At 42.3% G+C, this 27,305-nt stretch overlaps 2 protein-coding genes across 4 annotated transcripts in view; one reads left to right on the top strand and one right to left on the bottom strand.

Annotated features, from left to right (window-relative positions):
• Positions 1 to 2,551: 2,551 nt before the first annotated feature.
• Positions 2,552 to 27,305, bottom strand: part of LOC124117807 (cytidine deaminase-like) — a 44,659-nt gene continuing 19,905 nt past the window's right edge. For 2 of the 3 annotated variants that reach the window (XM_048394384.1, XM_046479830.2), the window contains exons 2-5: positions 19,390 to 19,506; positions 18,021 to 18,132; positions 17,406 to 17,463; positions 11,329 to 15,886 (exon numbers count right to left, since the gene is read on the bottom strand). In XM_048394384.1, the coding sequence (XP_048250341.1) occupies positions 15,764 to 15,886; positions 17,406 to 17,463; positions 18,021 to 18,132; positions 19,390 to 19,506 (410 nt within the window). In that variant the 3' untranslated portion in view covers positions 11,329 to 15,763. Of the gene's footprint in view, positions 3,415 to 11,328; positions 15,887 to 17,405; positions 17,464 to 18,020; positions 18,133 to 19,389; positions 19,507 to 27,305 lie in introns of those variants that run through there. The other variant, XM_046479831.2, reaches the window with a different exon arrangement.
• On the top strand, positions 4,556 to 11,230 carry LOC124117804 (myogenesis-regulating glycosidase-like). The gene is made up of 3 exons (XM_046479825.2): positions 4,556 to 4,672; positions 6,303 to 6,487; positions 7,270 to 11,230. Exons 2-3 carry the CDS (start codon positions 6,308 to 6,310, stop codon positions 9,124 to 9,126), a joined length of 2,037 nt encoding a protein of 678 aa, XP_046335781.2. The 5' UTR covers positions 4,556 to 4,672; positions 6,303 to 6,307; the 3' UTR covers positions 9,127 to 11,230.

The raw sequence follows: 27,305 nt of genomic DNA, 5'->3' as shown, positions 1-27,305 counted from the left end.
CCGGCAATTGTGTCCAGTAGAAATGAGAGAGTAAGCGAGTATGGATTTACGCCGCGTTTAACAACATTCCTGGCGGGGCGGTGGGGTAGCCTTGTGGTTATAGCGTTCACTCGTCACGCCGAAGACCCGGGTTCGATTCCCCATATGGGTACAATGTGTGAAGCCCATTTCTGGTGTCCCCCGCCGTGATATCGCTGGAATATTGCTAAAGGCGGCGTAAGACCATACTCACTCACTCACTCTATTGAGAGACAAATTCATAGGGGAAAGAAAGAAGACATTCGTGACCATTCGTGTCATTCCGGAAAGATGCGATTAACTACACAAAATATTCATGTTGTTTGAGCTCTTTGTAGCTGGGTTGTCGTTAATAGAATTACAGTTATACCCATAGCTGCCCTCATTCGAATCACTATACTCATAAACGCGGCTACACCGAAACCGGTTAATTATTTTTTATAGGGGAACAAATAAACAGTTCATGATATTTACGATCACGGGAACATATATAGACTATTTACTGGGTTATCAGATCCGGAGCACCAACAATTCACAATAAGTTTTTTAAGCAAAGTGCGCAGTTCAACGGTCGAAGCAACAAAATCAAGACATGACCTTGTTAGGCTTGTTTTGTTTGTTTGTTGTTTTACGTCGCACACAGCAATATTCCAGCTATATGACGACGGCCTGTAAATAATCGAGTCTGGATCCAGTGACTGACATCATGAGCATCGATCCACGCAATTGGGATCGATGACATGCATCAACCAAGTCAGCGAGCCTGACCACCCGTGCCGTTAGTCGCCTGTTACGACAAGCACAGTCGCCTTTTACGACAAGTATAGTCGCCTTTTACGGCAAGCATGGGTTGCTGAAGACCTATTCTACCCCGGATCTTCACAGGGTCCCAACTGAGGACAGTGACACCTATATACTTAGACTGGACCTCGTTAGTTTCAGGTGAGGTGAAATGGGTTTAACCCGGCCTTCAATATTAATTGCACCAATATAGTGACATGCATACACACGTGTGTGTGTGTGTGTGTGTGTGTGTGTGTGTGTGTGTGTGTGTGTGTGTGTGTGTGTGTGTGTGTGTGTGTCTGCTTGGCTAATGTTGGTTTACTAGTTCGCCCCCACTGAGATACTATGCTGACACAGACACAGTATACTGACTCCGATCCGACCAGACTTTGTTTTGTCCCCTAAATGCCGAGCACCAGGCAGGGAAAAACAAGTACCATAGTATTACGTCTCTTGGTATGACGCGGCCGGGGATCGAACCCCGACCTTCCACTCTCCGGGCGGACATTTTATCCTATCTATTAGTATGTTAGTATGAACACCTCACGGACGGGTCGATCTTGTTGGTAACGTCTATATTAATGGAAGATTAGAACCAGAATTCGCGTTCATCCAGGCGATTTCGCGAGGAAGGGTGCCATCCGGTTTAAAGAGGTTTCACTGTGTACACATGCCTAAACTACCCAACACAACATGACCTAGTTACGTGTCGTATAAATCATGACGTCGGCTGCATGTTTTGTGTACAGAGAGTAGAGCTCTGTTGACCTTGTAATGCAATACACGAGGCAATCTACCTCCCTTATCAACAGGTGTGCACAGTTGTGGGAGCTTTAGAAATCCCACTCTCGTTAGGTCACGGTTAACGAGAGTTCATTATTCACTGCCCTACGGTATTGGCACCGTATAACTTTAGTTCCGGTCAGGTAGTCTATAAAAGCCTAGTTAGACCCCCTGACTAAACAGCGGAGAGCAAGTTCTCCACAGACATGCAATTTTAGTAGGAGACGGACAAATAAACCAGAACATATTTTATTTACATGCAGTGAACTATTTTGCGCCCCTGACATGGCATAATCCTTATTAGGCTGAGATATGCCGATGGTCCTGTGTTCAGCGATCAAGTCAAGAAGTTAGGAAACGCTGGCTGCGGAGAGGAGTTGGATGGGTGACATAGTTCGGCAGCATGACTCATGTCAGTTCGTCCAGTCTTGCACAACATCACACTCCGGCGCATTGGTGCCTTAGCATAACATTCCTGCCACAGGCTAATTTGCATATCATGTGACCGGACTTTTTTCTCGTTTATAAACAAACGCTTATTCTGAAATCAGAACAGACTGACCTGATACAGGCCTTTCGGCGCGCTTTACATAATTATATACTGATGCTAGTACAACTGTGACAGTGAGTTGCATGACAATATACGAAGGGCGTTTTGCAACAGACGCTCATTCTGAAAACAGAACAGACTGACCTGATACAGGCCTTTCGGCGCGCTTTACATTATTATATACTGATGCTAGTACAACTGTGACAGTGAGTTGCATGACAATATACGAGGAGCGTTCAATACGTTTTGCAACTTCAATATAAGACCAAGTCGCAGAATATCTTTTGCACTTTTATTTTTCAATATAATCTCCATTCACCCCAAAACCAATCTGCGGATTTCTATAAAAGTGGTATTAAAAGCTTGAAGGACAAATGGAATAAGTGTATTGAGTTGAAAGGAGATTATATTGAAAAATAAAAGTGCAAAATATTTTCTGCGACTTGGTATTATATTGAAGTTGCAAAACTTATTGAACGCCCCTCGTATATTAATATATCGAGTGACCGTATAGCTAGCTGTCCGTAGGCCTTGGATGACAGCACGTGGAGCCATGCAACCAATGGCAACAAAGGATAACTATGCAAATGGATATAGTCTTTCACGTTTTGGGATTATTTCTCAATGAACGTTAACTATTCTGTGATATATGTTTATCTAGATGTATTAATTCGTAAAAAAGAAACAGATGAAAACTATATGCAATATTTTAAATGGACTTTGTAAGATGTGACGTATTATGCTGACCGCATGGAACTCTGGGTAGGAGAGTGGCACAACACTCTATCACGGATTAAAATAAAAGTGTCTCCATGGGAAAGAGATGTTCGTCATCTGCCTCCCTTCATCCAGCTGTGAATGGGTACCCGGTAGGATGAAATTGTAATGTGGCTTTTCGTTAACCTTCTGGCGCCTCATAAGCAGGTTGTATACTCCCCAGGCAGCTGAGAATGTAATTCGAGTACACACTGATCCATTGATCGGGGTGACGATACTGTAACAACGTTTGATTTCACAAGGTTAAAGGAATCTGAATGAAAATAAATGTACTGTCAGTTTAATGTGGGAGAAAATCCCGAAGTAATGCAGGTCTCAGACGTTTAATTACCACTTTGGTGAAACCCACGAGCACGAGTGAGTGAGGTGTTGATAAACCTAGAAACATTATCAGAGTGAACCGGTTTTGAACCCACGGTTTCTGGCACGTCTAAGGGACGCAACTCCGGCACAGCAAACGGCGGCGTCTAAGACGTCTCGCCCAACTGATCACCATGCCTTGTCTGAAATAACAATTGTAACTTTGTTTCGCGTTGGCATCATGACTTAAAACGACCATTTTCAATTTTGAATGATTGAGCGGTTTTAAGCATTCATGAATGGTGAGGTGATTGGTGTGTTTATGAATGGAGAATTAGTTGTGTTCATGAATTGGGAAGTAGATGACGTGTTCATGAATGGTGAATTGGTAAAATTGGGGTCCCGTCGGGATATTGTGGTTATAGTACTGAAAAGATAAACGCGAAGTTTGTAAATAAAATTTATATATATATATATTACGGATGCTTCTTTTCCTAACTTTCCCCCGATTTCTCAAGTACGCCCTGTACTCGGTACGCGCTATTATTAAAGTTCACTTTCATCCGAATCTGATTTAAATCTAATAATTCATAGTGATGCTTTAAGATTACATATGGAATACCGTAAAGGGCATTCTCGCGTTCACGGTCTTTTTGAAAAAGTACACTTACCATGTGCGAAACACAAGATTTTAGCTTAATCAATTGTTCCTTGATTTTTTTGCCATTTGAGATGGTTCCGAAAGGTTGGGGTCGTGAGAACATGCGAAAACAAGAGCATCCATTACTGTATTCAATAGTTTGTCGAAAGAGGCGACTAACCTGAAGTGGGTGTTGAGGCCAGGTTGACTGTGTTTTGTACCAAGACGACATGAGACGTGCTGATAATATCAATCACTGGTTTGTCCGGCCCCAGAAAGGATCTCTACCAGCCGTCGTCATATAGTTGGAACATTGATATATATGGTGTAAAACAACATAAACAACAATAAACATATTACTAACAAGGCTAACAATGTCACGGGGAGTAGGCAAACGTCTGTGTAGGTGCATTCTAGGAACTAGAGGTTTAGCAAAGATCTTGTTTATAACATCGTTAAAACTGAATTAAATTGGATAGCTATCTTGAATAATCACAAAAACATAAAGTGATGTTTCATATGGCTTGATTAGTTTACATGAATAATCTTAGTATCGGTGTGCGGACTACAGGTAGACAGTATGCAGTGTTAAACGCACCTTGTAGCGCCTTACACGCGAAGGGGCTACAACGCTTCCACAGTAAGACTCTTGATGTAAAATTCCTCTTGTGCTTGGCTACCTTCTGTATCAGTGTTGATAAAGTAAACACAGCGACAGCCATTCTACTGTCAGTGACCATCTGTATTTATTTGCCTTCATTTAACAGTGGCGATACGGGCGTGACAAGTCGCCCGCAGCAACGTTGCGTACTTAAGTCAAGGTGAGTAGATATGACATAGCTTATTATAACTTAAAACATGATATTGGTCTTAATTTGTGTTTCCCAATCACCATATAACAGTCGGAACTGCGGTGTCTGAAGTCGTATTACGGTCATTGTAGCAGGACAGTCGTCATCGTCTCGCATGTAGCTGCATACAGTCGTACAGCTGAATGCTGTATGCTTTTAATATGTTGTTAAGCATACGTTGTTGACCTATCCCTATTCTAGGCTAAGAGAGGGACACATACCTTGGCTAATACAAGTTATACTTTGAACCAATCCTCGCTCGAGGCTAGTACAGTGACTCCGTTCTAGGCTTGAGCAATGCCCATCAGTCAAGTCTTGGACTGTCCTTTCGAGGCTGAAACGATGTCATTCGCTCATCGCTAACACAATACCTTGCAAATATAATGTCCTACGTTTTAGACTACGCTCACACAATACCTTGCGCCAGGCCAACATAGTGCCCTGCTCTAGGCTATCACAGTGTCCTGCTCTAGGCCAACACTGTGCCTTGATGTAGGTTAACATTGTGCCTTGCTCTAGGCTAACACAGTGTCCTGCTCTAGGCTAACACTGTGCCTTGATGTAGGTTAACATTGTGACTTGCTCTAGGCTAACACAGTGCCCTGCTCTAGGCTATCACAGTGTCCTGCTCTAGGCCAACACTGTGCCTTGATGTAGGTTAACATTGTGCCTTGCTGTAGGCTAAAACAGTGTCCTGCTCTAGGCTAACACTGTGCCTTGCTATAGGTTAACACTGTCCCTTGCTGAGGCTAAAACAGAGTCCTACTGTAGGCTAACACTGTGCCTTGCTCTAGGCTAAAACAGTGTCTTGCTCTAGGCTAACACTGTGCCTTGCTGTAGGCTAAAACAGTGTCCTGCTCTAGGCTAACACAGTGCCTTGCTATAGGCTAACACAGTGCCTTGCTATAGGTTAACATTGTGCCTTGCTCTAGGCTAACACAGTGTCCTGCTCTAGGCTAACACTGTGCCTTGATGTAGGTTAACATTGTGCCTTGCTCTAGGCCAACACAGTGCCTTGCTATAGGTTAACATTGTGCCTTGCTCTAGGCTAACACAGTGTCCTGCTCTAGGCTAACACTGTGCCTTGATGTAGGTTAACATTGTGCCTTGCTCTAGGCTAACACAGTGTCCTGCTCTAGGCTAACACTGTGCCTTGATGTAGGTTAACATTGTGCCTTGCTCTAGGCTAAAACAGTGTCCTGCTCTAGGCTAACACTGTGCCTTGCTATAGGTTAACACTGTCCCTTGCTGAGGCTAAAACAGTGTCCTGCTGTAGGCTAACACTGTGCCTTGCTCTAGGCTAAAACAGTGTCTTGCTCTAGGCTAACACTGTGCCTTGATGTAGGTTATCATTGTGCCTTGCTGTAGGCTAAAACAGTGTCCTGCTTTAGGCTAATACAGTGCCTTTCTATAGTTTAACAATGTGCTTTAATCTAGACTAAAACAGTGCCTTGCTCTGGGCTAATACAATGTCTTTTTCCAGGCGAAAACGGTGCCTGGGTTAACACAGTGCCTTGTTCTAGGCTAACCCAATGCCCTTTTCTCGGCTTACAACATACCCCTATTTACGGCTGCCGCTATCTCACCCTTGTTCCTGCAGATATCATGGCTTCCCACCAACAGGGAAGGGGACGTTGCGCTGTCGCATTTGCTCTGACTGCAGTCGTCGTCATGGTCGTCGTCGTTGGTGTCGCCGTGTGGGAGGAAACACGTGATCAACAAGAAGGCACGCCCTTTATGTCACGTGCCGTGTACGAGATAGGAGACGCCGAGATTCATATACAGGTCGGGTTGACATTCCCATATTAATATTTATCTTATACTGTATACACATCAAAACGCATCTCTGTTTCTTTGAAGGGTACAATGTGTGAAGCCCATTTCTGGTGTCCCCCGCAGTGAATATTGGTGGAATTACTGAAATATTGCTAAAAGCGGCGTGAAACAATACTCACTTACTTTCTTTGACTACTAAAATTGTACTGATGTTCAATTAGACTGAAGGTGGTCCCGCTCCATCCCACCCCCTCAACTTCAACCCCCACTGATAACTTACAATGAGTGAGTGAGTGAGTATGGTTTTACGCCTGGCAATATTCCAGCAATATCACAGAGGGGGACACCAAAAATGGACTTCACATATTGTACCCATGCCTGGCAATTAAACTTTAAATGAGAATATTCAAAGTGCGGAAAGAACGAAGGGATGAATAAAACTGCTTGAAAGGACTGCAATTATGTCGAAAATAATAGCGTACGTGGTATTTAGTACTTAAACCTTTCGCATTTTCCTCTTCTCCGAAAACACCCGAGCAAGAAAGCCAATAATACTCTCAGAAGTGTGTTCAAATTGCTCATTTGAATCTTTTAGTTTGACAACCTCAGTGGAAAAGCTATTTCAATGTCACAGAAAAATATAGTGATTATGGCTAGTATGTAGAATGTTTCAACGTTACGTTATCATTTATCAAAAATGACCTCGATTTACAACTGATGTTTGGGAGCAGGGAAACAGTGTCCACGATCCTTTCATTTATGGTACTGATGTACTTTTCCTTCTGTAACAGAATACGGTGCACATGAACATACGTCATAATCATGTGATCACCGGAGAGATCTTCATGGGTTATGACTGGAGAACTGCTGGACATAAGGATTGCAACACGCCGGAAGCGGATGTATGTCTCTCGTGGGAAAGAGACCGGAAGTTGGAGATATACAAGACAGGAAACGATAAAGTCACGTGCTACAATGTCACGTGGGAGGCTGTCAACTGCGTGTCACAGGAACTGAAGGATTGTGTTGAACTGTCACGTGGTCACTGGTTTGGGGGATTTGAGGACTACCACCAATACTGGCCGATGAATGAGATACAACAGGAAATGGCGGCCTATGTTGCGACGGATTCCTACGCCAAGAAATACGGCGGTGTATTGGAGAGATACTTCCTATCATCCACTGGTTTAGGTATATTCATTGATTCAAATATTCCCCTTTATCTTAGTTTCAACGATAAAAGCAGCAACTTAATGTGTATGTCGGCCAAATTTGAACGCTCGCCTTACATCAACATCGACAACAAACCACCACGTCTCTCCTACACTGTGTGTCAAGCCAACAACATCCGGGTAGTTCATGACTACATGTCCGCGAAGTACATTCCCCGCCCTGAAGGCGTCCCTGATCGCCGCCTGTTCCGTTCCCCTATCTGGTCAACGTGGGCCATGTACAAGAAAGACATCAACCAGACACAGGTCCTACAGCTGGCTAACGACATCGTCAGCAACGGCTTCAGTCACTCCCAGCTTGAGATTGATGACGAGTGGACTACTTTATATGGTGACATGGACTTCACAACAAACAAGTTCCCGGATGCTCGAGGGATGATATCACAACTCAATAAGGACGGCTTCAGGGTGACAGTCTGGGTCCATCCTTTCTTTAATATCGATTCCCGCGCTTTTAATGAAGCAGCCGCACTGGGTTACCTGGTTCGAGCCCCAGAGCGCAAACTTCCGGCTCTGACATCCTGGTGGCGGGGTCAACTGTCGGGTACACTCGATGTCACTAACCCGTATGCCGTGGACTGGTACCTCAATAAGACCAACTTTCTGAAAGACACCTACAACATTAGCTCCTTCAAGTTTGACGCCGGCGAGGTAGCATGGCTTCCCTTTATTTACAGTGTCAATAGAACTTACCTAAACCCGAATGAGTACACGAGAAAATGGATTGACCTTGCCTACCGCTCTGACCCGGATGTAAGACACCAAGAGGTCAGGGTTGGGGCCGGAAGTCAGAATGTACCCATATTTGTGCGCATGATGGACAAAGATTCCGTCTGGGATAACAACAATGGCTTGAAGACACTTATTCCCTGTGCGCTTACCATGGGGCTGATTGGGTACCCGTTTATTCTACCGGACATGATTGGCGGAAATGCTTATGACAACTCTTCCGGTTTAGAGGCACGTAATTACCCGGATGAAGAATTGTTTATAAGATGGATGCAGCTCAATACCTTCCTCCCATCGCTTCAGTTCTCGGTCGTTCCTTGGGTTTACAACAACGAGACTGTCGTTGAAATCACGCGATATTTCGCGGAGCTTCACGAAAATTACACATCAACAATTATAAAACTTGCTGAAGACTCGGTGAGAACTGGTGAACCAATCATTCGTCCGATATGGTGGATAGCTCCTCAAGACGAGGCCGCGCTAACGATTGATTCCGAATATCTCCTTGGCAACGACTTGCTTGTAGCACCGGTAGTTGAGAAAGGGGCCACGTCACGTGATATTTACCTCCCAGAAGGCACTTGGTTCGACGAGCTCCGGAAACAGCAGGTCGAGGGAGGTCAATGGTACCGAGACTATCGGGCAGAACTTCACGAACTGCCGTTCTTTTCGAGAATTACAACATAAATTATAATTTGACATATTCAAGGTTCTCTATGATGGACTTTACAAACACATTACTCACGCACTCACAATTCCTGCATACGGAGATGTGCAAGATTGTTTCTGATTAACATCAAATCTCGCCATTGTGGATCACACCAGAACCACCTTTCATCCGACCAATCAGAGCGTGTCTTACCATATCATGAAAGGGTCAATCAAATTGCCGTACTGTACAAGAATGAGAACCTAAATTATATTTCATTGTATCGTAATATGATAAATCGAAACACGCCGCTGAGAAGTATGGAACTTTGTTGATAGAGCTTATCTGTAGTGAAACTAATGGTGCTAGACAGAGGTGGTGGTGGTGCTTAATGATGGTGATAGTGGTTGTGTATAATGATGTTTCATGCACACACAACACGGAGTACCGGAATATTGCAACACGCCGGAATATCGTACACTGAGATACGACATCGGGAGTTGACACAAGTACGTCGTTGTTGCATGACTGGGCTCACAGTAACAGTGGGACACGCTCTTGGCGGCCTAGGCTGAAGAACGTCAAAATGTATCAGAGGTACGAAGCTTTAAGGGACTTGTAAAGTTTCTTGCTCGGTTCATACAGAATTTTGCCCCTCAGGACATTAACTAGGAAAGAGACTCTATTTGTTTAGAAAGGGGGGCAAGCAGAGGCGTTCCAGAAATTGAAAGACGGATTAGCTAATGCAGAGAGACTAGCTTATTTCGATAGCAAGGCTAAAACTAGGGTGATGGCTGATGCAGTGTTGATACAGGAAAACAAAACGGATAAGAGCGCGTCATCATGTATGCAAGCAGGAGTCTGATAAATTGATTATTTTGGGACAGTCGGTCTTATAAGGAAATAGGTTAGTAGTTCTGACATCTCTGGGACGAAGAGTTATCCAACTAGCACATCAAGGTGTTCAATGCATCGTGAAGACAAAGCAACGTCTGCGTACTAAGGCTTGGTGGCCTGGTATAGACAACAATGTAGAAGAGAAGTGTGGAACTTGTCATGAGTGTCAACAACCAACAACAAGCGAACCTTTAGCTCGTACGCAGATACCCTTTGGGCCATCGTAAGGTGTCCTACCTGGACCATTTCCAACAGGGACGCAGGTAAAATGGATTCATCATCATCATAAAGTTACTCCCCTTTGGCCTCAGGCAAATAGTGAAGTAGAGAGACAGAACAGGATTTTGCAAAAATTTAGCAAGAATTGGGGGAAACTTGTTTATTATTGTAGTAGTTTAATATTGTACATGGTCCAAATAATATTAGTGTATGTATCACATTTCTCTGAAAAAGGGAGGGATGTAGAAGTTTGTGTTATGTTAATAAACCGGAAGTCTTGTTACGTGTATTTCACTTTTTTTTCGTCTGGGGTCTTTGTTCGTCGCATTGACGTGCTGGTCTAGTCTTCCGTCCAGTATCGTTCCATCTGGGATAACAACAATGGCTTCAAGACACTTATCACATAGATAACATATCACAGATATTTTAACTTTTATGTGCAGATGATATTGCTCTCTTTTCATCTACAATCAAAGGACTGCAGTGTCAAATTAATGAACTTGAAAGTTACTGCAATAAATGGAAGCTAACAGTTAACATGAGTAAAACAAAACTTTTGGTATTTAAGAATGGAGGTCATTCAGCAAGTAAAGAATATTGGTCCTTTAAAGGACAAAAAATAGAAACTACAGGATTTTATAAATATCTTGGTGTTTACTTCAGTAGAAACGTGTCATGGTATAAACATTTGTATCAAGCTGCTTTACCTTTCAAGCAAGAAAGGTCTTTGTAAGTATCCATAAGAGTTTGAAAGTTTTAGAAACCATTTCTCATCAATCTTTTAAAAAGAATATTTGATATAAAGATACTCCCCATTATGTTGTATGGGGCAGAAGTCTGAGGTTTACAGCACTTTGATGCCATAGAAAAGATTCATTTATATGTTTGCAAAAAGTATTTAGGTGTAGTAAATAAACACTTCCAGCTTGGTGGTGTATGGAGAAGGTGGAAGATTCCCTCTCTATGTATATTCAAATATAAAAGTTATTAAATACTGGCTGAGACTTCTTGACATGCCCTCATATAGATTGCCAAAAAAGTGTTATAATATGATGATAGTTTATGATAATAATGGGAAAAGAAACTGGGTTACAGGTGTTAGGGAATTACTTTTCAGTTGTGGCTTTGGTGATATTTGGCAAAACCAAAATGTGTATGCCAAATCAATGTTTATACTTTCATTAGAGATTAAAGGATATTTATTTACAATCTTGGACTGCATCATTGACTCTAACAAACAAGTGCTTTTATTACAAAATGTTTAAATCAGAAATAATTATAGAAGATTATTTATCAAAAGTTAATGTTAAAAAATTTCGAACGGCTCTTTCACGTTTTAGACGTTCTTCTCAGGACCTTTTAATAGAAACAGGGCGCTATGTAAACATTCCTCGTGAAGAAAGAATCTGTAATCTATGTAGTTTAAACTCAGTAGAAGATGAATTTCATTTCTTACTCGTATGTCGGGTGTATTTACACCTTAGAGAAAAATACCTGCAAGCTTATTATTACAGGTACCCTAATATTATTAAATTTGTTACACTGCTGTCAAACACAAAAAGAAGTATCTTACAAAATGTTTCCATGTACATATATTATGCCTCTTTAAACCGACAGAACCTTATGAAAGAATAATCTTAGCTGTTTGGTATTAGGAAACTATTGTGTATATACATTAAGTACATATTTATAGATATTTGCCATCTGAATAAACTACAAACAAAAGAGTTAGAAATGGTTTTAAACTACTAGGCTGTCATATGACATTGTGGGACGTGATATTACAAATGGTTTAGTATAGTTATATGTATATGAAATGATATGATGTGACATGACATGATGTGATATGATATGATAAGTGTTGTGGTGTGATATGATACATGAGGGGATATGATGCAATATGTTATGTGTATTATAGAAATTGTGTAAATACTGTTTTTTAGTGTACATATTATATGGCTTGCGGTCTTCCAGTGTTGAATACATATTGATTGATATGAAATAAATTGGCATGGAATGACATGGCATTATATGGTATGATATGATAAGATATGATGGGACAAGCTGTGAAATTGCTAATGTGTTGTGTGATATGACACGTTGAAATGTGATATAATATAGGTGTGATATATGGTACAATGGTATGTATGGTATGTTATGATATGATAATGGTATATGAAATAATACTATATAGTATGATCTTATAGTAATGATGCAATATGATATGATGTTATAGAATATGTTGTATGATATAACAAGTTGTGATATGGTAAAATAGAAATTATGAAATTACAGGGTATGGTATTGTACTGTATATGTGAAATTATGCGACTGCGTTGAGATGCGAGGTGGAATGACGTGGGGTGACTTGGTGAGATATGTACATAAATGGTATAAAATTGTATATTCTTCAAATTGTACTATAGGCCTGTGGCCTCTTCAGTATGTGAAATAAAGATTGAACATATCACTTATCCAACAGAGAGACAGTGTTATTTTGGTCTAGCAGAGATCTTCTTAGTTCTGTAGATTTATATACATACATTGCACGATTCTTTAAAATCCTTCATTTTTACTGGACATGAGCGTATTAAATTCATTTATAGAATAATTGACACAGAATTTGGCTGGTATATAACAGTTCCTGGAGGATTGATATATATCACAAACAAGGATGAAATGGTAATCATCTTCTATATACAATTTGTTACACAGTAAACATACTCTCTCACATCTTGGTTGTTGGCAGTGTCGTCCGGTTTCAATTCTCACTGATGGGAACGACATCTCTGGTTTGTAAGACATTTTCTAAACTTAGAGACACTGATTACATAGATACATTTCCAGACCAAACAAAGAATAACTATGCGGTTTTTAACAGGTTTTTTTTGGGGGGGGCATCATGCCAGTTTTGTTCGTAGGATGACTTTAACCGAAATGTAAATTCTGAAATAAATGTAAGAACGTTACCGACAGATTGATGTTCCCAAATATAGCCAAAATATATACCATATGACTTGGTGTTGATAATTGGTATAAATATGCCTGTGCTCCAGGATTGTGGAAAGTGCGCTGAATCAAACAATATATTAAAAATGAGTTCAGGGTTCTGTAATAACAAGTCGTTGCCACCATTAAAGAATTCGGCAATAATATCATCCGACCCAGCAGATTTGGATGATTTTAACTCCATTATACATTGATATATTTCAGCTTTTGTAATTGGTACATCTAAATACTGACAGCTGCATCATCAACATGGACATCAGTGTTATCAATAACAATAGCATCAACATTACCATCATCAGTAATTATATTCGGATTGTGTTGGTTAATTTCAGTCATATGTCGTACCCCTCCCAAAACTCTTTTGCATTATTTATGTTGGCTGTTAGTGTATCACGAATAGAATCATTATGCCGTCTTTTCTTCTCCCGTAATGCAATAGTGTACTTTCTTGCTCTTATGTAACGTCTGAGGGACTCGCAATCTTTACGCTATCTTTAAACCAGGAGGAGTCGAGGACATTCACATCTATAGAAATTGCATTCCTTGCCAAGCCACATTTTAGAGTCATTACATTTGACCTTTACTGTTTTCGTCATTGGCTCAGCAGCTGCGCTAACACCTGTGTTTGTGTTTTACTGACCTTCATCTTCAGTTTACTCGTCTCTGCTTTCAGCTCCATCATACCCGACGAGTTTATGACAGAAATCAGTTCTTCGTATCTTTTGGGGATGCATCACTATCATTCCTGGGTTTGTTGTTTAACGCCACACTCAGCAATATTCCAGCTATATGACGGCGGTCTGTAAATAATCGTGTCTGGACCAGACAATCCAGTGATTAATATCATGAGCATCGATCCACGCAATTGGGATCGATGACATGCATCAACCAAGTCAGCGAGCCTGACCACCCGATCCCGTTAGTCGCCTTTTAAGACAGGTATAGTCGCCTTTTACGACAGGCATGGGTTGCTGAAGACCTATTCTACCCCGGATCTTCACGGGGGCCAGGGTTTAATTCAACATCGCCACATAAAGTAGCTGCTGTCAACATGGCGTTTCGTTGATCTTGCCAGGTGGCTTAGGAGAAAAGTCTCAATTCGCTGTCTCTTAACTTCTAGACTTACACCCATGACGCTGCGATCAGTCTGGGCCAGACAATCCAGTCATTGATTTCATGAGCATCGATTCCCGCAATTGGGTTGCGATGACATGCATCAACCAAGTCAGCGAGCCTGACCATCCGATCCCGTTAGTCGCTTCTTACGACAAGCAAAGTCGCCTTTGACGGCAAGCATGGGTTGCTGAAGACCTATTCTACCCCGGAATCTGATTGAAACAGCCGATTTATAGAATAGTATTCTTTGGTCATTGTCTGTAGGCATATTTAAATAATTAATATCTACAATAATAGATTACAAAGTGCAAAGTGGCGGTCGCTACAGTATTCAAAGGATGTGTGTCAATAGATTGAGTGCAGAAAACACGATAGAAATCTGTAAAGAGAAAGTGTTTTAAGTCTTGGGGAGAACAGAGAGCTTGGAATTTGGCACTTTTCTATATACGACTGTGACGTCATATCATTTACGTCACAATGTGAGATGACGTCATAATGGTGACGCGCGGTGTAGAAACTAAAGCTTTGCAAGGTTTGATTTGTGTTCTTCAGGGGTGCCCACCTCATGTTAGCTTACGAAGTTGCCCTGCGTACATTCGAGTGAAGCATTACAGTGTGCTTTACAAAATTACAAAATGCTTGAGCATTACAAAATGCTTGAGCAAAAACAGCTCCATATTGTGTTTAAAGGCCTTTGTCGGTGATTCCGAAATATAGATAGAAAACCCACTCAAAACACTGGACTCAACCCATGCCGCTTCACTCAATATATCTGCTAACACCAAATAGTTCGCGCCTTATTTAGTCATGATAGAATGGAGTAAAACATACTGTGTTTTCAATGTAGAGCTACGTTTCCTGTACATTTATCTCTACATTGAAAACACAGTCGCTTCAACTCCTTATATTCCTTCTACCATGAATTTGCAAATTACTCGATTCTGATTGGTCAATGAGAGGCTATTAAATCAAAATAAACCCCGTCTGATTGAAACAGCTGGTTTGACGGCCGCACTACGGCGTAAGCTCATATTCATAGAATAGCACTTTTTTCAGTCATTGTCGGAAGGCATATTTAAATAATTATATCTACAATTACAGGTTACAACATTCAAAGGTGCGGTTACTACAATATTCGAAGGATGTGGGGCAATACATTTCGTGCAGAAATCACGATAGAAATCTACAAGAGAATGTGTTTAAGGTTTGAGACAACAGAGTGCTTGGAATTTGACGCTTTTCTGTTTACGACCGTGACGTCATATCTATTGCGTCACAAAGGGCAATATGACGTCATAATGGCTAAATTTAACATCTGAAACCTCACGCTGCGCGTTCGTTTCCAAATTCAATTTCACGCGGTTAAATCTACAGTTAACCTAGCTCTACATTGAAAACACAGTATGTTTATCTCCTAAATGACTCAATGTTGCTTTATACAGCCTTCACTCTTTGAAGATAGGTAGGTCCAAAACACAAGGGAAGTAACTCCTTCGTTTTCATTACTTCGTACGTCATATCCGGTTTGGTCATAATCACATCCCAGTCCACACCAAACTGCAACAAATGCCAACAGTTTATGAATCTTTATACATGAAAACACCTTTGCATTATAGAGACTTTGATACAAGACGAATTCGTTGATGGCGGCCACAAGAGCATTCGTAACAACGTGTCTCTTCCGTAATCGTCCCGGAATAACTGAGAAGTCAGGAAATGGGACTCGATTCTGTCAGATATGTAAAAGCGCGCAACAAGCTTTGCATTTCCACAGTGAAACCAGTACACTATTACGGTATAATTACGCAATTCAATATAACATGGGTATATATTAATAGATATAAATGTCTAGTAAGTGCGCAAGTGTAGCTCAGTCGTTTAAGGCGCCGCTGGGTTGGGTTGAGTCCCTTAGTAGTGTCTGGATCTACTGATATTACAATTGTGCTGATTGTGATTTATTGTTTATGAGCACCACACCCAGAGTTGTTAAATGCGTTTTCCACATCTATAAGAGGTAAAATGCGTTTTCGTCCAACTTTAAGAGGTAACATGCGTTTTCCGTAACTATAAGAGGTAAAATGCGCTTCCGTCCAACTATGAGGGTTAAAATGCGTTTTCGTCCAACTTTAAGTGGTAAAATTCGTTTTCGTCCAACTATAAGAGGTAAAAGGCGTTTTCCTCCAACCTTAAGTGGTAAAATGCGTTATCATCCAACTATATGAGGTAAAAAGCGTTTTCTTCCAACTTTAAGTGGTAAAATGCGTTTACGTCCAACTTTAAGTGGTAAAATGCGCTTTCGTCCAACTTTAAGAGGTAAAATGCGTTTTCGTTCAACTATAAGGGGTAAAAAGCGTTTTCGTCCAACTTTAAGAGATAAAACGTGTTTTCGTCCAACTTTAAGAGATAAAACGTGTTTTCGTCCAACTTTAAGAGGTAAAACGTGTTTTCGTTTAACTTTAAGACGTAAAACGTATTTTCGTCCAACTTTAAGAGGCAAAACGTGTTTTCGTCTGACTTTAAGCCATGGCGCCATGGACAAACTGAAAAACTGTTCTAAGCCATGTTAAACCCAACTCACTCATCACGTGCAGTATTAACTGGGTGATCACAGTTATTCAACATTCAGTGGTTCAGTGTCAAGACAATAAACCAACCAACGCGTCATCTAATAGTACACGACACGTCATGTCGTGTACTTGAACAAAAGTACCAGCATAGCTCACTGAACCATGTCCCTTCAACAAGCCTCCCCTGTCTGTTTTGTTGCTTAACGCCGCACTAAGCAATATTCATGGAATATGACGGCGGTCTGCATATCCTTGAGTCTGTACCAGACAATCCGATGATTGATATTGTGAGCAACGATGCACATAGTAGGGGAGGCATCGAATAATAACAGTAATAATAGAAATAATAATAGTAAGAAAAACAATTATGATATATAATATGGCTGTTTGCAGAATCACGATTTTTAATTATAATTTGTATACCATTGTGAAATGCGCCACTTCCCTACTCTACAACCATATTAAGAGGTGCAGTGAGTATTATATAAAAAAACGAAAAGGGTGCTCACCTCAACCAGAACCTGCCGACACGCACCACACGGCACAATGGCGATTTCTTTCAGATCACTGTAAATCAGACAAGGACATCGACTGAGTAAAGCTCTGGTTCGATTCCCCACATGTGTGAAGCTCATTTCTGGTGTCCCCCGCCATGATATTGCTGGAATATTGTTTAAAGTGGCGTAAAACCATACTCACTTACTCATTCTACAGTTCAGGCTGCTGTGGACATTTTAAACCAGATTCCTACAGGGTTAGGGAATCAAATGTGCGGTATAATGAAAGTTGGTGGTGAGGTGAAATTGGGTACACGCAGCCTGGTTCGCCAGCGCAGCATACTCAGGGAACCAGGCTTGGGTTAACATCGCGTTATTTCACTTATATAGCGACTATAAGGAAAGAATCTATAACATTACAAAATGATGTATAACCAAACAAACAGTGAGTGTAAGATGGGGATAATAAACATATTAACCCATGCATAAAACAATGAACAAAGAAAGCACTCCTGTTGTGTGATGTGAACATGTCTCATGAACACCGTCACTGTGCTTTCTCTGATTTGAAATAATCACTTTTACGAAACATATTTTCCAATTATATTTTCGCACTGCTAATGTTACCTTGCGATGGCAATGGCCTTGAACTTTCGATGACCTTCTGATACGGCCTTGACAATGGCTGTCCTCTCGGCGCAGATGGCCAGGCCATATGAAGCGTTTTCAACGTTACAACCTGCACACAAAAGATGACATCGCGGCTTACTGAAAATAACATGCCAATAAATAAGGCAAAGACGTTCTTGGTGTACGTTACTGAATTTGCGACCTCTAAACTGGGCTCCGTCTTTAAATATCACATTATGAACTGATGTCGCGAAAAGAGAGGCAGGGACCAGCTTAACCAACCACAAGATTAATAATGATTAGACTCATTCCCCGACATTCCTGTCTGCGATTCATTCAAGTTATAATTTGAGTGCTCATATAATAAAATAAATATTCCTCACATTTTCCGGGGTATGTGAAGCATACTCATTCATATCAACAAAGTAGACACAATGAAAACATAGAAAACACCCTTTTTTAAATTACCTAGAATGAATTTCAAGGAGGTATACTAATTTAGCCCCTAAACATGCGTAGCTTCTAAATTTGTTACAACATGTCCAAATTATGGGACAAGGAATTTTGTGTTTAGGATCTAAACACATTTTTTAAAAGTTTATGTGAGGAAACAGACCATAAGTTCTTCACAATGTATGTTTACAGATATCATTTTTTTCTTTAAATATACCTAAGTGGCAGTCACAATTGTTTGATCATATTAAACAACAAGTATTTGTAAATGGTAACGACTCTACAGTATTATTCTGAAAATATCCATGTAAACTTAAAAACAGAAAGCAATTTCTTAATTATAAGAAACCTCCACTAAAAGCAGAGTCCATTGTACGAGTCCATCACACCCTAAGCATGTGTTTATGAATCGCTATCAAATAGTGATGATACCCGGATTCGCGAAAGGTTTGGTGTATCTTGCCTCTGCGGGGTACCCGTCACAAACACGTGCAAAGGCGAGTCAATTGTTCACCTGAAAAACTAGGCAATTGTATTAACATCAGTTTGGCCACCATTTGGAAGTTTGTCCACCATAATGATTTAGAAAGCTTTGCGGGGGCCTTGAATGTTGTAACCTTCTTCAAAATCTCCGGAAAAAGAGCATGCTTGGTTGTAGCTCAAGAGTTGTGAAATGTAGACACCAAAGGCTGGAGCTACTGGAATATTGCTTGATATAATTTGCGGCTGCGGTACATGAAGACGACAATGGTTTCTGTTATGCCCGTTTGAGCAAGGACAGTAACAAGTTGCTAAAATGACCATGAGAGGGAAACCAGCAGTCGCTGGCTCGCTCCAGGGTGACACGAGTGGGTCACAAATAGCATGACGAGCGGTCTTGTGACTCTTAGGTAGGGCGATAACTCTGACCTACCTGTGAACACAGTCCCGTCGGCTGTGAGTAGGGCTGCCCCGACGGGAAAGTTGCTGTACGGACAGTAAGACATTTTCTTCATCTCATGGCTCTTCTTCACCAGCTGTTGAACTTGATCTGGAACAACAGACGGTACATGGACTGCTAGGCTTTAGAAAGATGGTCACAAAAGTATTTCTCTGCAATTTAAGTGAGTGAGTGAGTATGGTTTTACGCCGCTTTTCGCAATATTCAAGCAATATCACGGCGGGGAACACTAGAAATGGGCTTCACACAATTGTACCCATGTCGGGCATCGAAACCCGAGCGAACGCTTTAACCACTAGGCTACCCGATAGCCACTCTAAGGGAGTGCCACAACCACCTCACCTGAATCCCGAGTCTCATGTGCTCACCCCTGAATCCCGAATACTACTTGACACAAATATCAAAACTAATTCATAGAATTCACTCGATGAAGGCAGAATGTCAATCACAGACAAAAACCTACAGAACACGTTCCTTGGCCCTAAAAGGGTGCGATCTGAAGTTAAATTACTCAAAATAATGTCGAAAAAATATATGAAGGATTTTTTTACGCACACCAATATTCTTTTTAAATGTTGAATCTGCGTACCAAATATGTCTTTATAGCCATCCCGTGTACCACACTACTGAGTCCCGAATACCCTCCAAACAAACCCCAACCCGTGAAGATTCCGGGATAGAATAGGTCTTCAGCAACCCATGCTTGCTGTAAAAGGTGACTATGCTTGTCGTAAAAGGCGACTAACGGGATCGGGTGGTCAGGCTCAAACCCGGGTCTTCGTCGTGACGAGCGAACGCTTTAACCACTAGGCTATCCGACCGCCCCCGTAAAGGCCACAGCAGATATTCACAGAAATATCCATTTAAAAGGAGAGGATCAAGCATGTCCTGCCTGACTGTATTGATTTTGCCATCACAAGGGATAAATATTTCAGTGAAAAAATGTCAAAGACTTCATTATTAATGATAATTTTCATTTAATATTGTGCTTATTAAAAGAAATAGAATTTTAAAAAAATGACATACAAAGTTAGTTATTTCATAAATCGGTAGTAAATGATTGTTAACTGTGATTTTTAGTGACTGTGCCCCTGGTAGGGTTGAAATTGTAAAATTATTATGCAGATTTGATGTTACATTTTAACTCACTGGCTCACTCTTGCTTGTTTTGCTTGTAACCTACATGTACGTGGCATATAGGCCATTGATGAGGGTTTCTCATACATAAAGAAACTGTCACTGTTTAACTCTCACAAAATCATAAGAAGGATGTCATTGATGAATGTTTCTTGAACATAAGCAAGCAGGTTACCGTTTGTTGCATTTTATTTTCAACAACAACTTGGCGGAAAAGGCGACTATGCTTGTCGTAAGATCCGACTGATGAGATCGGGTGGTCAGGCTCGCTGACTTGGTTGATGCATGTCATCGATCCCATCGATCGATGCTCATGATATTCATCACTGGATTGTCTGGTCCCCAGACTCGATTATTTACAGACCGCCGTCATATAGCTGGAATATTGATGAGTTTGGCGTTAAGCAAGAAACCATACCATGCCAACAAACTCGCGAATCCCGCGTACCAAAAGGGGGTTACGTCCCCATATAAAGAGAGAACCGCATTGTACCTATCATGTACGACCCATTGAGTCGCCTATACCGACCGTCATGGGTTGCTATGGACCAATAACCGAAATCCTCGCGGGGGTAAGCTTCTTTGCAATGTTATTGCATATGGATAATACGCTTAGCAAAAATACTTTGTGGCTTGAGTATTGGTTAGTTACATGTGTGACTTGCTATGTGTCATCTCTGACCTTGACAGCCTTCAAACAACCACTTTGCCTGATTCGTCTTGATCACTCCGCTTTTTTTGATTGTTTTAACGGATATACCGTTATTTCTATAAACCCTGTGGTTAGAATACGTCCCTAGCTGGTCGGAAGAGTAGGCGTAATCGATTGCATGTCCCGACGACGTGGAGCGTTGAAGTATTGTATAAGGGGAGGCAACTTGTGTTACCCTATATGCACTGTCACAAGCTCCTTCCCAGTGCGTGACACCTTCGTTACACTCTCGGTAACATCGCTGCCACCAGAGTGGGCGCGGCCATTACAAGAATCTTGAAATTTGCCCTCTAACCCCAAATGTAGTAACGTTTATACTTTTGTTTATATCTTTCGGAATACCATCATATTTGATTTTGAAAAGGTTTACGACTGACCATGTTTTCCAGATGAATTTACTTTGTTGTTTGTATAATCAGATTGGTTCGAGATTGCAGACTAACGGAAAATCAACCAACTTCTCCCTTACATTCTTACTTTATCAATTACATGATAATTTTAATGAAATAGAAATTCAAATTGACAAACAAAGAAAGTAATTTATCAGCGGTAAGTGTATTCGGCGTCACGACAGTCGTCACTTGTTTGTAAACATAACGGTCAATCGGCTGCGAGTTCAACTCCAAGCATGGTTTTGGTCATCTATCACCGTGGGGAGTTTGACTGGTGTCAGCGATAGTAAATAGAGAGCTCCGCGAACGGGATATTGCTGTGAGGAGCTTGGCTGTATAAGGGGGATAACTCTAAACGGAGGCAGAACGAATATGGCGGACGAAGGGGATGGTTGCTTGGTAAGCGGGTACACGGTAAGAATAGAATAAAGTAGGGGGCAGTCAGACCATTAGGACAGTTGGATTTGTTCAGTAATGAAATAAAGACGTGTGTTGATTGTGGCAACGACTTGCGTGTGTTCTTTGGGAAAGGATGATGATTACAGTATTATTAATCACTGGATTTTCTGGTCCAGACTTGATTTACAGACTGTCATAAAATTGTAATATTCGCCAACGCAGGTTTGCTTGGCATGCTTTAATGTAAGCAGGGTTAGCTCCCCTTGGTAGCTCGCCTGTCTTGGGAGGCTCGCTTGGGTTCGCGGTTCGTTTCGAGTGTTGCCAATAAATATCATCAAGTGTTTACCTGTGTCCTGTCGATGTGTGACAAGTGTACAGTTCCTCCTAACCTAACTGGCGTGGTGGCAGCGGGTTTGAACTCACGTCTAACGAAGCAGGCGGCACAACGAACTGTAGTACTTGCATACTTTCACTGAACGTGATCAACAGGTCAGGCGGTAGAGTGCCTGGATAACGCAGAGTAAACAAGACTGTCATTATGGCCAACGCTCAACGTGCCCCGAAGCAATGGTGCCTCGGTAAGATTGAGACTGTAAATTCTTTCGAGAACTGGAGGCAAAATCTCCTTTATACATTATCTTTGGACACAAATTTTACTCCATTTCTTGCCGACGGGGCAGTCTGGCATAAGAAAACTAGGGCCACGCCACTCAGGGGCATGACTGACGACGGGGAAGACGTCCGTGAAGCTGTTAGGAGAACTGCAAGACAAAAGGTTAGCAGTTTGGAGCTTATGCTCGGCTAGATTGCCAATTATTGTCCGATAATTTCACGGAACACCATAATAAAATCCTCAACGTCTGTAGATGCCATACGCCTACATTTCGGGTTCCAAGCAACTGGCGCTCATTTCATTGACTTTGCCGAAATCAAACTTGAAAATGACGAGAGACCGGAAGATTTGTATCAGAGACTAATGGCTTTTGTGGAGGACAATTTACTCCGCCGTGAAGGGGGAATAACCCACTATGGCAATGCACCTGAAGAGGACGAGGAATTGTCACCATCGTTAGAAAATTTTGTTGTGCTTACATGGCTGAGGCTAATACACGTTGAACTTCCAAAGCTCGTCAAACAACGTTATGGGACAGATCTTCGCTCACAAACAATTTCCTCTTTGAAACCTGAAATCTAACAGGCTCTCGATTCACTTTTAGATGAAATCCGCACAGCAGAGGATGCTAAGGTTATGAGGACAAACACTTCACAACAGCGCTTGTCATTCTCACGTTTTGCTAAAGCACAACAAACGGGTAGAAAGTTTCCAAAATCATGCCCACTGTGTAAAGCTGCAGGACGCAGCGATCATGTTCATTATCTCAGCGAGTGCAAGTTCCTTCCAGATCATGACCGGAGATACATGGCAAGACAAATTGCCAGTATACTTGATGACCCTGCTGACGATGCTAGTGATACAGTTGAAAATGCGTGTGCAGTGCCATCTACTGAACCTGTCTCAACTCTTCGTGTGCAAGTCCGTCAGTCGCCCTATATGTACTGTTTTTGTGGCCACCAGACGGCACTAGTCACTGTAGATAGTGGAGCTACTGGTAATATGATCCGCCTCTCAACAGCAACAGGCTTCGGCGCTGACATCAAGACTAGCTCTCAGTCAGCCCATCAGGCAGATGGTTCTTCCCCACTGAAGGTCGTTGGAGAGACAAGAATCCTTTTCACACGCGACAACAAGGAGTTCGATTTTAGTGGTCTTGTGGTGGAAAACCTGGATGTAGAAGTCCTTGCAGGCATACCATTTATGGAGGCCAACGATGTGGCAGTACGCCCTGGAAAACATCGGATCATACTTGGTGATGGTACGACATACACATACGGTTCCACAGAAACAACTGGTGACAAACATACTGTGAGACGAGCTTGCGTACTCAGAGCCCCAGACACTTCTACTACCATATGGCCTGGAGACTTTATTGAGGTGCCGGTTCCTGAAAGCTTTGCTCCTTCGGATTTCACATTTGCCATAGAACCCCGCATAGATACCAGACCTGGACGCTCTACCTTATCATCCACTTGGCCAGAATTAGGAATTATCTCAAGTGTCTCAGGCAAAATCAGGATCCCGAATCTGTACGACACTCCACAACTGCTCAAGAAACACGAGCACTTTTGCCAGATTCGCCCAGTTTTTATACCTGACTGCGACCCTGGTTATGATGTTGAGCCCGCACATCTGCTACCACCAACTATGTCCCCTCAAATTAAGGACATTGGTTTCTCATCCACTGTTTGTGTAGACCCAGACAATATCCTCCCGCAAGATACCAAATCTCAGTTTGAGTTACTACTTACGGAGTTCGACGATGTGTTTAACCAACATATCGATGGCTATAATGGTGCTTCAGGCCCCTTTCAAGCATTTGTTAACATGGGACCTGTACAACCTCCACAACGGAAGGGTCGTGTCCCGCAATACTCACGAGATAAACTTTCTAAGCTCCAACAAAAGTTCAATGAACTTGAGCGGATGGGTGTATTTGTACGACCTGAAGATGCTGGTATCCAAGTAGAATACCTCAACCCTTCTTTCCTAATCAAGAAGTCCATTGGTGGTTACAGATTGGTGACCGCCTTCTCTGATGTAGGACGATACAGTAAGCCACAACCTTCCCTCATGCCTGATGTCGATTCTACTCTAAGACAGATTGCCAAGTGGAAGTACATTATAACCACAGATTTAACCAATGCCTTTTATCAGATTCCTCTGTCCAAGGAATCGATGAAATACTGCGGTGTAGTGACCCCGTTCCGTGGTGTGAGAGTATATGCCAGGTCTGCAATCGGAATGCCGGGCTCTGAAACTGCATTGGAGGAGCTCATGCGCCGCGTACTAGGGGATCTTTTAGAGGAAGGGGTGATTGCTAAGCTTGCTGACGACCTTTATTGTGGTGCTGATAGCCCGGATGAGTTACTTCTTCATTGGAGACGCGTACTTGAAGCGCTCAAACACAACAATCTCAGATTATCTCCTAACAAGACAGTCATTGCTCCCAGGACAACAACCATCCTAGGATGGCAATGGCACCAAGGATCCATTCAGGCAAGTCAACACCGCATATCAACTCTGGCTTCTTGTTCACCTCCGGAAACAGTGACTGGCTTACGGTCATTTATTGGAGCTTACAAGGTCTTGTCCCATGTAATACCTGGTTGTTCCACACTCCTTGCCCCACTTGATGCTGAAGTGGGCGGTCGCCAGTCCAGTGAAAAAAGCTTCTGTGGTCTGATTCTTTGCTCGATGCCTTCAAAACAGCACAGACTGGTCTCGCATCCAACAAATCCATAGTACTGCCCCACCCTGATGACCAACTCTGGATTGTAACTGATGGTGCTGTTAGGAAACCAGGAATTGGAACAACACTTTATGTAACACGTAGTGACTCGCCACGACTAGCAGGATTCTTCAGTGCCAAGCTTCGGCGACAACAGGTCGCATGGTTACCATGTGAAGTGGAAGCCCTTTCAATTGCTATCGCTACAAAGCATTTCAGTCCTTTCATTATCCAGTCAAAACACAAAGCATGTATCCTTACCGACAGTAGACCATGTGTTTTGGCATTTGAGAAGTTATGCCGTGGGGAGTTCTCTGCTAGTCCTCGGGTGTCTACCTTCTTATCGACAGTTAGCCGCTACCAAGCAACGATACAACATCTCGCTGGTTCTGCAAATGTGCCATCCGATTTTGCAAGCAGAAATGCACCAGAATGTGACAATCCCTCTTGCCAAATCTGCTCCTTCATTGAGCGCACAGAAAGCTCTGTTGTTCGACAACTGTCTATAGAGGACATCATGAATGGAACAACCCGCCTTCCTTTCACAAGCAGGTCTGCTTGGCGTTCCTTGCAAGAGGAGTGCCAGGATCTTCGACGAACACATGCTCATCTTCTCCAAGGTACCCGACCATCCAAGAAGATAACAAACATCAGGGATGTCAAACGATACCTAAATGCAGCAACCATCTCCAAGGATGGATTGCTTGTTGTCCGAAAATCTGAACCACTCGGTTCACCAAGAGAGTGCATTGTTGTTCCAAGACAAGTATTAGACGGAGTCCTGACTGCCCTACACATACAACTGGATCATCCATCTGCACACCAACTCAAGCAAGTATGCCATAGATACTTCTTTGCTTTGGACCTTGACAGATCCATAAACACTGTCTCAAAATCTTGTCACCGGTGCGCCTCCTTGCGTAAGACACCTCATGTTGTTGTGGACCAAAGCACCAGTGATCCACCTGAAACTGTTGGGTTTGCATTTGCGTCAGATGTTATGCGCAGGGAACGACAACTAATCCTCGTTCTACGTGAATGTGTCACATCCTACACTGCGGCGTGCATCATTACCGATGAGCGTGGCTCCACCCTGTGTGAGGCATTGATTCGTCTTAGCATTGAATTCCGTCCACTTGATGGTCCTCACGCTGTTATCCGCACTGACCCAGCTCCAGGCTTTAGCAGTCTAGTCACGGATGAACGTCTCCAGCAACATAGAATTACCCTAGAAATAGGCAGAGTGAAGAAAGTGAACAAGAACCCAGTTGCTGAAAAGGCCATACAAGAATTAGAGGATGAGCTTGTGCGCCAAGACCCTGTACGGGGCCCCACTACACCAACAGCTCTTGCCATCGCTGTCGCCCGCCTAAACACACGCATTCGTTCACGAGGCCTGTCTTCTCGAGAGATGTGGACCCAGAGAGACCAATTCACAAACTGTCAGTTGCCTCTGTCCGACAAGCAGTTGATCACAGAGCAACATGTTAATCGCCAAAAAAACCACGGTCACAGTGAAAAATCCAAGGCTCCTCGGAGTCATCGACCTGTTATTGATCAAATTGAGATTGGCGACCTGGTGTACCTTCATAACGATCGCAATAAAACATGTGCACGGAATCGTTACCTAATAGTCACCAAAGATGGCCTCTGGTGCAATGTCCGCAAGTTCGTTGGGACCCAACTGCGGAACACTTCATACAGAGTTAAGCTCTCAGAATGTTTTAAAGTCCCCCTTTGGAACAAGACACGTGTGCATGAAGCGAACAGTGAGGACACATCTGACATCGATGATGACCCACCTGAGACACTTCACCAGACACCGGAGACTCCGCACATTCCTCTGGAAATTTCTACTCCTCCTCTGCCACCGCTTAAAGATGACGTGTTTGATGACAATCA

Source organism: Haliotis rufescens, unplaced genomic scaffold, assembly GCF_023055435.1.
Source record: "Haliotis rufescens isolate VD_foot unplaced genomic scaffold, xgHalRufe1.0.p SCAF_13, whole genome shotgun sequence".
Taxonomy (NCBI): Eukaryota; Metazoa; Mollusca; class Gastropoda; order Lepetellida; family Haliotidae; genus Haliotis; species Haliotis rufescens.
This window is presented reverse-complemented; position numbering and strand designations above follow the sequence as displayed.

What these genes read in the sequence shown, in the direction of transcription:
- LOC124117804 (XM_046479825.2), top strand. Translation starts at nt 6,308, where the DNA reads ATGGCTTCCCACCAACAGGGAAGGGGACGTTGCGCTGTCGCATTTGCT. An exon ending in ACGCCGAGATTCATATACAG is followed by an intron (nt 6,488 to 7,269) that starts GTCGGGTTGACA and finishes CTTCTGTAACAG; the next exon opens with AATACGGTGCACATGAACAT.